The sequence below is a fragment of the Aedes albopictus genome, chromosome 2 (genome assembly GCF_035046485.1).
Source record: "Aedes albopictus strain Foshan chromosome 2, AalbF5, whole genome shotgun sequence".
In the NCBI taxonomy this organism is placed as follows: Eukaryota; Metazoa; Arthropoda; class Insecta; order Diptera; family Culicidae; genus Aedes; species Aedes albopictus.
The window spans coordinates 254429357-254442249 of NC_085137.1; the positions used below are offsets into that span (position 1 = coordinate 254429357).

The 12893-nt window shown below is 42.6% G+C and overlaps 2 protein-coding genes across 9 annotated transcripts in view; one reads left to right on the forward strand and one right to left on the reverse strand.

The window, feature by feature from the left end:
• LOC109428220 (bridge-like lipid transfer protein family member 1) overlaps positions 1 to 12893 on the forward strand; it is a 55121-nt gene that overhangs the window by 15237 nt on the left and 26991 nt on the right. For 3 of the 7 annotated variants that reach the window (XM_062851538.1, XM_062851539.1, XM_062851540.1), the window contains 5 exons: positions 2446 to 3023; positions 5885 to 7517; positions 10282 to 10404; positions 11516 to 11681; positions 12021 to 12388. In XM_062851538.1, coding sequence (XP_062707522.1) covers positions 2446 to 3023; positions 5885 to 7517; positions 10282 to 10404; positions 11516 to 11681; positions 12021 to 12388 — 2868 coding nt within the window. Of the gene's footprint in view, positions 1 to 2445; positions 3024 to 5884; positions 7518 to 10281; positions 10405 to 10588; positions 10608 to 11515; positions 11682 to 12020; positions 12389 to 12893 lie in introns of all 7 variants that reach the window. The other 4 variants (XM_062851541.1, XM_062851543.1, XM_062851542.1 and 1 more) reach the window with 3 other exon arrangements.
• On the reverse strand, positions 3810 to 5513 carry LOC115264000 (uncharacterized). 2 transcript variants are annotated; one of them, XM_062848792.1, is made up of 2 exons: positions 4616 to 5513; positions 3810 to 4558 (listed from the first exon to the last, which is right to left on the reverse strand). In XM_062848792.1, the coding sequence occupies exons 1-2, from the start codon at positions 5403 to 5405 to the stop codon at positions 4329 to 4331; spliced, it is 1020 nt and encodes a 339-aa protein (XP_062704776.1). In that variant the 5' UTR covers positions 5406 to 5513; the 3' UTR covers positions 3810 to 4328. The 2 variants fall into 2 exon arrangements, with proteins under 2 accessions (XP_062704776.1, XP_029714182.2); XM_029858322.2 differs by having other exon boundaries at positions 3810 to 4561; positions 4616 to 5511.

Consider the following 12893-nt stretch of genomic DNA (forward strand, 5'->3'; position numbering starts at 1 on the left):
GTTTGATTCAGTTTCAAGTTACACATTCTGTTGATATAACCCATGTTGTGTTCAAAAAGTTTTCGCTTTGAGTTCTAACAAAAATGACCGCAGTCAGTCGTCTAATGAGCGAAATCTCTCGTATTGGGCATAACCTTTCTACTTAGCTAAGGTTCGTATAAACCGTTCGCGTGCGTATCATATCTATGCATCGCTTAGGGGCTGTTCATAAACCACGTAGACCAAATTTTGGCCATCTCAGACCCCCCCCCTCCCCCCTCGTAGACTTTTGTCCATACAAAAATTTTGAAATTTGTATGGAGCGTAGACTTTTGCCAGACCCCCCCTCCCCCAAAAAGTCTACGTGGTTTATGAACAGCCCCTTATGTCGCTTGGAAACTGTGTAACATCTGTACAAAATAGCTTCTGCTACTGATATACCAGATTTGCGTTATGATGGAACATTTATTAGATAGGTAGTAAGCTTTACGAACGAATCTTTCGTATTCTCAAGTCGTCCAGGGAAATCCCCAGCCCGGATCGTCTAACAATGTTTACACCGTTGAGGAGTTCATGTGCCTCGCTAATGAGCTCTTCACTAATCTTTAGAATTGCCAATCGAAGGCAATGCAATTCCTCGCCCTTAGGGAGCTAATCATCAAGTATGTCTGCAATGATCAATCTTAGCTTACTCAAGGTGTTGAGTTGTAACTGCCGTTCTATCCGAAACATGGTTGAGGGATTTTTCCAATTCCTTGGAAACCACGAAATCGACATCGCTGTGATCACGGAAACCTGGCTCCAACTCAACATCTCAATGTATCACAAAAACTACACTATTGTGAGAGCGGATCGAGTCTCGCCGGATGCCATCCTTGGGGGAGGAGTAGCGATTATGGTGAGAAACAGAATTTCTTACTCCAAGCTGGTAACTTCGATGCGGGCGATCTAAGCTGTCGGCATTACTATAGTATACCCCGGTTTGAATCATAGAGCAACTCTCTGTTAGTTTAGATGGGATGACCAGCTTCGCCAGCTGTGCACCATCGACCAGCCGTTCTTTCTGATGGGTGACATGAACGCGTGGCACATGATATGGTACTACACCAAAACCAACAAAGCAGGACAAATCATGCACCAAGAGTATGAGTCCACGGACTTCTACACGCTCCGGAGACTCCCACCCGCTTTCCTACTGGGCGAGGGAGGCCTCCTACCCTGGACTTGGTGATCTCCAACAACCTGAATGCAGATGTCGAGGCCGATTACACACGTCGAAATTTAAGTTAAGATGTCGAGGCCGATTACACACGTCGAACTGTCGTCGGTCCACCTGCCCGTAACCTTCACGTTCAACGCTGAGTCGATATGGAAGTCGACCTTACGACAGATGATCAACGATCTGGATCGCCCGGAGAAAATCGACTTTTGCAATCGGCAAAATCACCACGATCTTCAAGACGCCTGCTGTCGCTACACGTAGAAAAAAGAAGGAAATCCCCGACGAGCTGAAGCTGCTGATTCGTTTGAGGAATGTTTGGCGAAGGCAGTTTATTGGTAGACGTGTGACCCATTGATTGGAGCGATTGTACATCATCAATTTTACCTCGCAATGTGCTTACAAATTGATCTTATGTGTTCATCATATTTCTCTTATCTAACTTTTTATCGGAACACGGATTATTCGGATTATTCGCGATTTTTGTAAGAGTTTGTCTTATTCCCACCGGAGTGCTGAAATAACTTCATTTTCGCGTGATTTTTACGAATTTTTTATTATATTTGTAATATTACCGTGTAGGCACCTAAATTTGCGCATTTGGATGATAACCACTCCTTTGAAGCCAATTTTATTTTCTCATATGTTCACAATCTCTAGCGATACAAAGTGGAAAAACATTGCATTAGGTATGCATCAGCAATATTGTTAAACGATTTTTTGAAAAGTGCGCTAAGTATGGTGCGTTTACGATACTGCTAGATGTCCGGGAGACACACATAGAAGTCAATTTGTATAATTTTGTCAGTTCGTTTTTGTACAAACTGGTGAAACATCGAACTGGTGTGCTTCCTATAGCCTAGGGCTAAGAATCCTGTTAATACAGATAACAAAAGCTTAGTATTCTATAAATTCTGCCAGAATACCTACAGATTACTAGCGGTTTTTGCCATTGTTTTCATAATCGGGGTCGGGTATGCACTCGCTACAAAAGATCTTTCGACGCCAATTTACGCAAAAAAGCTGAATAGGTACTTAAAACAAATCCCATATCGAAATGCAACGTTTCTTGCCACAGCTCTACTACCAAATTGACTGACTCATTTGCTTTTTTATGAAACGCTTTAGCCTTCAATTAATATTGTTATACCCAATTGTTCATTAAAAGTACGCCTTCTGCCTTATAGTAGCTCAAACACAATCATTTTATACAAGACAGTATCACTAACCCTCCACATCTCCGACAGGTGGACCCTCATGATTCGTCTGAATCGCATTCGCTCTCTTCGAGTTCATTCATCTCGGCTCTTTCCTCGCAAGAGGATATCACCCTGGTCAACCTGCACATGCAAATCAACCGGCCGATTGTCGATTCGCCGCTGCTAATGGCCAGCTACGTCACCCATCTGGCGCAGGTTCGATGCTCCAACTGGTCGCACTGTTCGCTTCCCATGGGAGCGGATGCCTTCTCGATGCCTCTGTTCCAGCAGAACGAAGACGGCGGGCTGGTTTACATCGGGGGTCGACTGGTTCCGCACTTTGACAACTATTCCCACTGGCGGGAGGTGAAAGTGATTTCCCGATATGACGGGTGCAGTCAACAGCAGTCATCGACATCCGGTGGAATGTCCACATTGCCCAAACCGCATCCGTGGGATCCCAGCGTTATGGTACGCGGTAGCTTCGAGAAACAAGAACACAAAGAACACGAAAATGAGTTCCTAAGCTCGCAAGGGGAGACAGCTACTCGGAATTCGGTGGTGATTCGGTTCAAAGGACAGGTGGATGTGATGCTGACGCCGCTGCTTCTGGAAGGTCTTCAAAGGTAAGTGCGATGATGTCACACTGTGAATGGTAGTTCTAGTTATATTTGGACAGTCGTTTTGACACGATTTCTGATAATAATACATGCAAATAAATGTGAACAAGGTGAGAGATTTTGAAAAAAGCTATCATTTCAAACGGTAAGATACATTTGAAGTGGATTGGAAAATCATAAAAGCCATAAGTAAATCGAAGTGTCTGCTGAGATTAACTTAGGCTAACTTCACATGTATATGGTTGAAAATCCGTGATTGATCCGAAACAATTGCAGTTGCACAATTAATCAAATGACTGTTTGGCTCACGGTGCTCTTCGCACCCGCTTACGCCATGTTCGAATTCTTGGTAAGCATATAAGGCATGTGTGTTAAAATAATGGTTGGACATCAGCCGAGACATTACTCGAATGAAATTACAGCCTAACCCTTGAAGTTTTGAATCATCTACCCATCTCTCTATTTGTTTTGCTAGATCAAGGTCTCCTGACGGGCCAATAGGCTACTGCATTGTTTTGATTTTGTATGGGATTTTGACGTTTCTTGGCCTTGTTGTTTACAATATTTGTGTAAGAGTGAAAGAGAAGGACAGAATTTCATGCAGTGCCCTATACAGAAAAAAAATCATCGAAGGTGATTTGACGCTCGTAAACATCGCCAGCGCCTACCTTTTTTTTCCTCCCCTGTTGGGGAAATTAAGCCACTGCGTCCAATAGGCTGAACTTTAGTGGCATCAGCGCCAACCATAGTCAAAGAGTGCGTTTTCCTATTGCCTGAGATTGAGCTACATGAAGGGAGCCAGGCTAACAGCATCAACGTAAGAGCGTTTGTGTTTCAACAAATCTCTCAAGTTTTGGCGTACTCTATTCAGGAAGCACGCTTCATCGAGCATCAAGCAGGCTTCATCGAATCTGTTGATCGATCTTAGAATACTGGTAAAGATAAATAAGAGCTCATTTCAGGCTAACGGTGCATTCTGCTAGTGTTATAAAATTGTCTGTCCTTGCCAACATAGCCGAACTTACTTGAAAAAACTTGCGGAATACATATAGAATGAAAGTGCTCTGGTATTCCATTGATTTCTTCCTTTATAGAGAGGTTAAAACCATAGTGAAACTATCAAGTCTGAGAAGTAGAACCTACATCCTATAACCTACAATAAACCTTGTGAGAAAGAAAAAGTTGTTTGACACGTGCCAACAGATCAGTCCCGAGCTACAAACGGGCGTTACACATTATAATAAGCTTTATTTGCAGACAAAAATGCACATATAAAATATAACACAGTACACCAACATAAGCCAAAAGATGCTATACTCCAGAAGGGCCTCGCTTAACACGGACGAGAGGTTCCATTGAGTCGTGAAATGATGCCGTTTCTTCCCGGGGATGAGGAAACGAATCATCCAAAGTGCCACCCGATTCCGGCGCAAAGGAACTTCTTTTCTGGCGAATGACCGCATCCTGACGGTACCGGGCCATCCCTGTGTGGAGTGGGACAGAATGAGCTGTTCTTGTGTTTTTACTTGTTTCGCCTTGGTCTGCTAAAATTTTGACAACGTTATTACATGAATTTTTATGTATTTCTGTCCACTTACCTCTTCTTTTGATTTTATTGGTGAGTGAATCTATCTTTTCTCTCACATTACTGTCAATGAATTGTCTAGCATCGTTATTTCTTCCATAGCGTAGGATGTTGTCATTGTCGCCCAAATACTTTTGCTTCGCTCTTCCCCTATTGATCCTAGGAGTTGAAATTCTTCTAGTTGGTTTAGTCACCGTCGTTTTCCTCGTAGTTCTAACTGAAGGTCTTCTCGTAGTTCTCACGGTTTTCTTCGTAGGTTTTGTCGTGGTTTTGGTGCTTTTGTTTCTCGAGAACCATGATCTAAAAGAAGCAATTTGGTTCTTTTCATGGTTAACATCTCTTGCCACTCGAGTTTCTTCCCTTTCCAAAGACCCATCACAAGCGTCTCCCTGACATTCTCGTTTCGTCTTATGGCCGTTATTGATGTGTCGTTTCACCATGAAATTGTCAGCATCGGCCTGTTCGTCATCTACCAACTGATCCAATCGGTCAAGTTCGTGCTCTGTGAGCATGGATAATGCCAGGGATACTTCTCCATCGCTGAAGCTGCTCAGATCTACAATATCTCCGAGTGTCGTTGCCGAATTGATTCGTGTATCTTCACGCATGTTCCGATGGTGACCGTAAGCCGAATCTTCTCCGTAGTCTGAGTCTGAATCGGCATCGTAGATATAACTATCGCCACGGTACTGGTTAGCACGGTTCTGTTCAGCCATTTGTCTTCTGCTGTTGTGATGGCGAGAACAAACAATTTGAGGACTTAAATAAATGTTTACAAATACTATAAAATACAGAAAATTCATCCTTCTGGCACAAGTGGGTTGACATTTTATGGTTTGACATCCACAGCCTACTCGATGGTTGATCAATATATGGAACCCGAGACAGATGGTTTGCTATGTGACTCATAAGCTGATTGTTGGCCTGCCTCTTCATTCGAGCTGTTGCAGTTTAATAGGAATGTATCCGCATAAAATATCAGGTCATTTTATGTGTTTTATGTAAAATAAGTAAAACTCGTCGGATTTGTTAATAAAAATTTGCCAAATTGAGCCTAAAATCAGGACATGCTTTGCCAGCAGTTCGATTTCAATGGCAACATTTGATCTTATTTTGTTATTTTCTCTACCCGGATATTGTTTGGAATTACCCTTTTCAATTGTTGTACCATGAAATCGTGTAAAGGGCGTCCAATAATCGTTTGTTCACTACACCCCACCTATTTATTTTTCACGATATTCATTCGTACATAAAACTAAAACCTGTTTATATTCTCCCACAGAATGATCGAATCGTTGATCCCAACGTTGTCTACCCTGCATCCGCTTACGATCATAAACGATGTCCATGCATCCTGCGTACGCAAGGTTGAAGCCGTCAACATCCTAAAACGTGACCAATCATTGAGCTATTGGTCACAAGTTCACTCGAACTCCAAACGTTCCACAGCCGAGCGTAACCTCCAAGGACCGGGAGGCCCCGTTCTCACCGATGTATACGAAGAAAGTATTTCAACCCAGTTGCAGGGTTTGGTTGTGCTGCCTAAGGTCAACGTGACTTTGATTCAGAGTTCTGTGATCGAGGAAGTAATATCATTTGCTGCGTTGGATAATGTACAGGAACTTAGCTGTGCGTCATTGCTGGCCGTTTGCTTCGAAGGAGTATCCACTAGATTTCATTTGGGAAAAACCACGAAAGCTTCAATGCACACTGTTTATACGCAACCTACCGTACGCACAGGAGGGCTAAAGAAAAGTGGACTGATCCGAGGAACTCGAGCCTTGTTAGCACATCTTTCATCCCAGTCCCGTCCGGATAACATTCCAGGCGAGCCGGTGCTGCTGGAAACGTCGGAGAAGCAACTGGAAGAGCTCATTATTACGCTTGATGTTGGAAAGGCACATGCTCAATTGAGAAGACTGAAGAATGACCCGGTGGTCATGACTCAAGACTCACAGATCGTTATTACTGCTATTCCTGCGCACAGAAGCCGAGCAATGTTTGATTGCACCAAGATTCCCGAAGAACCCACCATAGACGGAAGTTCCGGCATGGGGTATATTATGTTTGAGTGTGGACTGGAAGGTGTTAGCGTAAAGATTGTTAAGCGGTCACAGTTTGAGAAGTCTGAGAATGCTGAAGAAGCCCTCAAGCCTACACCGGAACCAAACCAAACAGAAATCAATGAAAGTAGCATAACCGGGAATAATCCGCTTAACCTGGTAACACTGCTGAACGAAGCAGGCGTATCGGCCGAAGCTTTAGCCAAGATAGGAATCAAGAAGCCCTCGACTCCGAAAACAGGTACTCCAAAAGACAAGAATTCGTCAGTTCATGAATCCCGATCGCAGAAAGACAAACCAAGCGAAACCAGATCTCCGCGTCTTGACGAACCGGACCTGGGTAAAGACAATCTCGGTTCCAATGGTATCGCTGGAGAACGCTCTCTAGTCACGGCAAAGAATGACAACGGAAAGACGTCGTCGTGCGTCATCGATTTCAAAACAGTTTGGTTTAATTTTGCGGCGCCACCTAGGACGCCGATCACGCGGAAGATTGACTACTCCCGCTTGGATTGGAATTTGCTCAGCACGGCGTCGCCTGCTATCACTGCATGGATGAATCCGAGCAACCGGTTCGCCATCAAAATCGTTGCCATGATGCGGGCCATGTACGTCCGACGGACTGCTGTGCTGGTGGCGCTGATGGCCGACGCTTGGGAACGACAAACCGTGCATCGGCCGTTGAAGAGTCGATACCCGGGAATGTTCACTCCGCTGGCGAAGACGCTTCAAGAGGATCCAAGCTGTCTGCTGTGCACGATGCTGCAGAAGTACGTGCTGGAGGAAACGGTGAGCAAAATTGAGAATGATCTCAAGCAGCAGTACGTGCCGCAGTTGGGAACGTTGAGACAGGTGAGTTCGTGCTTTCTATTAGGGGATAGGGGTGATCGGGGCAATATGGACTACACGAGGAAACTGTTCTGAAATGCATAGAAAAACTCAATAAATCATAGGTAATAATGACCAACTTCGTACCGGATTGAAAGTTTTCAAATTTGACCATTTGAGCATTTTTTACAAAATGTAGCAGTTTCTTGTAAGAATTTCGTATACGGAACATGAAAGAGATCCACTCAGTACATATTTTAATAATATTTGTTCGGAGTCATGTGCATTGTACTTGATTTTATTCAAAAGAATAGAGGAAGAGTGGTCAACTTCCGCCAAGATTACGATATCCATATAATAAGTTATATTTGCACTTACGACTTTATAAATCGGTGTCACTGAACAGTAGGGTGGCCCACACTTATATGAAAAACAAAAATTTCGAAAAATACCAAGTCTTACCTCCTAAATCAGTTGTTTTGGACTCCCAGAACCTACGTTCAAAATTTGAGCAAAATCGGTTGGCCTAAGGGGGCCCTCAAAACGCTTGAAGTTTGTATGGGAAAACTTGGCCAAATGTATGCAGAAATTTTAAGTTTTCGTATTTTGCCGCTAGGTGGCGCTGTAAGCGTTCAATAATCAAACCCTTTGGTATTATTGTAGGTGACTATATGCCAGAGAACTTTGTCGAAGACCGCGAAGTGATCCGACGGCTGTGAAAAAAGTTATACCCTAGGCAAAGTGAGGCAAAGTATTGAGATTTTATTATTGATATTATTCCTTTACGGGTATTGAAAAAATAACAATAAAGTTTATCCTCACTTTTCCTAGGGTATAACTTTTTTCACAGACGTTGGATCACTTTGCGGTCTTCGACAAAGTTGTTTGGCATATACATAGTCAAGTACAATAATACCAAAGAGTTTAACACCGCTAGCCATCATGGTTTCCCATAGCGGAAATCATCATGGTAACAGGTCGCAAGCCCTGGTAAAGTGTGGAACGTTTTGATGGCTGTGATCCCTGACCATCATGTAATCAAAATCCCAGGGATACTCAAGTGACCATACTGTTGGGTTGTTGGTGTTGCGTGTATGGGTGCATATATTGACAAGCATTGCTATGGATCGTTACGGCTGAGTAGGAGCGGGGAATGGATCTACGATTGTTTAATTGCGATTATACATACTGGCATAGTCGTGGTTCAACAGTGGTGGTTTTTCGCTTGTGTTCGGCCTTGGTGGTTTATTTAGGCGGTGCGGGTACTTCTGTATGTATTTCGTACGTGCAGTGTGTATGGCTTCAGCATTGTGGTTACTTGGGTAGTGTAGGATAATTGGGTTTGGGACTAAGGGGCTCGTCATTAATTCTGCCGACACCATTGAGTGCTCATTGTTGGCGGTTGTGTTGGTGCCGATTTCTTCAGCTTTATAATCTCATTTATACTACGCACAAACTTTGGGAAGAGGGACTGCTTTGTAGTGCAAGAGAGGGATTTAAACTCTGCGTTACGGGTTGGGTGAGGTCATGCAGATAGAAGCAACCCAGGTGACCGTGCGGCTCGGGTCATGATGGATGCATGAGTGCAGTGTGTGTGGGGTGCGCTACCCTGTGGGTGCAGTTGAGTCCGGGTTGGAGTGGAAAGAGACCCTTCTCTACCCTAGATCGGTTTCGGTTGTACGGGCGGGGTAGTGTTTGTCTTATTTGTGACGTGTTGTGCGTGATTTGCGGCCCGAGCTGCATGGTTACTTGGGAAGTATCAAAGATTTTTAAGTAATATAATATAATATATTAATATAATATATTTGGAAGTATTGTGCTCTGCAATCTAGATTTTGGTTTTAAGATGAAGCTATAGCTGGGCTGTGCCTCGGATTTGTTGGGCGCAGATCGGGAGAGCTGGTGGCGGTTTGTGCTGGAGGGTTTGCTCGATTGGTTATTCACTGGTGGTGACCAGTCGATCGACTGTTCGCACAGCCTATCATTTGGTTCTTGGGGTCTGTGCTCTCGAGATTCGGGGCGTTGCTTCATTGTATCTTCGCTTTAATACTAATATTCCTTGTTTGATTACTTGACTACAGGCGCTTAACTCATTCTATTTCATAGATTGCCAGATTTAAGGGTAATGGTTCAATAGGGTGTTAGCAATCAGAGTGGATTAGAACGAGTTGGCGCCTACAATACACCAACACTAACACACACACTCCAATACTTACACGCACACATGCACCTACAACTAGCTGTAAAAGACCAGTGGGTGGGACAATGGTGCCTACCCAACAGTTGTAGGTGGGGTGTTTGGCTTAGCTACATGACTTGGTCCGGCAAGCCCATAAACATCAATTGGTAGACGTATTGCCTAGTGAAAAGACAACGCAGATGGGCGAAAGCCAGGGGATGCGTTGATAATAGCAGAATAGCAGAACTACAATAATACCAAAGAGTCTGATTATTGAACGCTTACAGCGCCACCTAGCGGCAAAATTCGAAAACTTAAAAGTTCTGCATACATTTGGCCAAGTTTTCCCATACAAACTTCAAGCGTTTTGAGCGCCCCCTTAGGCTCAACCGATTTTGCACAAATTTTGAACGTAGCTTCTGGGAGTCCAAAACAACTGATTGAGGAGGTAAGACTTAGCATTTTTCGAAATTTTTGTTTTTCATATAAGTGTGGGCCACCTTACTGAACAGTGGTTAAAAAAATACATTTTTTGTTAAAAAAGTATGATTTGGAACGAGCTCACTGCATTAGTATAATAATCTACTTCTCTTTTGAAATTATTTGCAGGCCGTAATCGTTCTCAGTCGCCAATGGAAGAACGTTCTCTATAATCCGATGCTTTTTGAGCATCAGTACAAGGGCAAGCTGAACAATCCCATCAGTGTTACTTTTGCATTGCCACAAGATGAGGTAAGTATCTTAGCGACCAGCTAACCAAACATTACTACTTTGCACATGATCATTCCTCCTCATCGCCGAACCGCTATCATTCAATATCCCTTTTGTTCCGATACATAAAGACATAAACTCAACAAACATAACCCTTGACTTTGAACCCGCCATTGAATACCCACTAAAAGCTCTCCTCTTTCAGAGATACAAACCGATTTGGGGTAAGTTCAGACACATGCAAGTTAGGTAGAAACGAAAGTTCGCAGTGTCTCTAGTGCCACTTGGTGTGTCCGCGCGCTATTTGTTTGTACTTGGATCGGAGAGGCTTCGTTGTGAATAACCAAAATTATTGAAAACATAAACAGAAAATAGTTGGAATAGTTCAAATACGCATTAACCTTTCTTTCGTAATCACGCCAACAAATAACAAACATTCAAATCATTCATTTTGTTATCTATGTGTGATTCCGTTGACGCATAGTTGGAATCGTTTGGATCTAGATATCATTCTTGTTATCCATTGCCGACTCGGTATCAAATAAGGCAAAATTACTTTTTGAAAAAAAAAGAATTTGGTTGTGAAATTTTATTTACAAAATTAAAATTTTAGTTTGATGGGCCCTCACTAAAATCGGATCAGGTTGTGCTCTGTTTTGTTATGAAGAGCAGTTAAACATTAGTTTCCCATTTCTGAGTTTCCACAACAGGGCTCAAATTTTGCATTCTAACATTCATGCAAACATACCTCCCAGAGTCGTACAGAATAAAGACTGTCTTCGAAAAAAAGACATATAAAAATGATATCGAGTGGTCATCTCGATAACCACTTGAAAGATTGTAATGGAATTTTGACAATGAGAATATTGCACTATTAGCTAATTTCAGTCAAAACTTCATTTGCCCACATACTTGAAAGTTATAAGTAACAGCGGGTCTTTTTATTTTATTCGAAAACAGTCTTTATCTTCGTCGTTTTAATCATTTAACCCTAATCCTCATCGGCCATCCTGTTTCTAACCCTAACAGTACCCAACCCACCCTCCGAGATTCCACCTGTACCTTGATCATTCGCCACCACTCATTTGCGCGCCAAATACCACTTTGCTTTTCTTATTCCTTGCCCTTGTAGGATGCGGAAGATACGGATGACATCGATGCCGAAAACTATCCGGTGGGTATCATTGAAAGTCATCCTTTGATGGATGAAGAGAACGAGCGCACAATGCTGCTGGGTCAGAGTGCCCAGGCACATCCCCATTCGATGGCAGCAGCAGCCGGTTCGCAGCTGCATCATGGTAACGAATTTTACCTTGTACTTATCCACTCATCCTCACAGCACTCTTGAACAATTCGCACATTCCCGCATATCTGTCTTTCTGTTTAGCTCTCTGATCTGTGTCCGGCATATTCACATTCTTTGTGTCGATGTTTCCGTTTTAAGTTTTACATATTTTTATGGCTTCCGAATACGTGTTGGTTTCTGTTGGTTTTGGTTTGAGTAAAATAAGAACTTTTCTTAGAAAAAGGTATAAATTACAGAGAAACGATCTCACCACGTTTGTCTGTAGTTGCATACCTCTCAGTACAACGATACTATCTCGAATATTGCGTTTCCTGTTCCGTGTACTTAACAGTTATCAAAATGCCAGAGGAACCGGTACAGATCCACGTAACTAAGCTAGGAGATTCCCTTAACACCTCTCCCAGTACTAACAACTCGAACAAACTGCGGAAAAAGTCATCGGTAAAGAGTTTTATCCCTCCGGCAGCACCGTCGTCGCGATCTAGCATGCAAATGTTTCCGATCATTTTCGACAAGCATGATCCCCAAATTGAGTATGGTGCACTGAAGGAGGGCTCGCTGCCGTCGGTGTGCAGCTCATCGGATTCGATGGACAAGCCGTGGACTCCGCCGCCCAACCAGAAAGAAGATTTATATTCGTGGATGGCAAAGCAGCAGAATGGCAACTCGAAGAACAACCACGACAAGATGAAACAGGAGGTATGTATGAACTCAGGATCTAAATATATTATCCTATATTATTTTTGAGCTTGGCAAATCAGAGTTCCATTAAGAGGTTCCCCTTGTGGTCTTCACAAGGGATCGCAAAGGGTAAGTTTGTTCAAAGGCTTTCATGAGAAATCAGCTCAATCAAATGCAAAGCAATAGAAAAGTTGCGATCGGTGTAATGGATCCCGATCAGAAAGGCATAACAAAATTAAAACCGATTGAGTTATTTATTTCAAAGATTTTTCATAACAGAATGAGTTATAAAATTCGCCGGTTAGGTGTTAAAATAACAAAAAATATAACTAAAATTGTTCTAGCCATAACAGAATTATAACAGGTGTTGATACAATTTTAACAAATTTATAACAACGTGAGATATAATAAATATTGGAATTATAACACATGTTGTTATAAATTAGATATAAATATATTGGGTAAAAATTGAGTTGGGTAAATTTTAACTCATTTTTTTGGGTAATTTTTATTTAGAGTGTTA

Coding starts and splice junctions, on each gene's coding strand:
- LOC115264000 (XM_029858322.2), bottom strand. CDS start 5,405: ATGAATTTTCTGTATTTTATAGTATTTGTAAACATTTATTTAAGTCCT. Junction 4,562..4,615: donor CAATAAAATCAAAAGAAGAG/GTAAGTGGACAG, acceptor TCAAAATTTTAG/CAGACCAAGGCGAAACAAGT.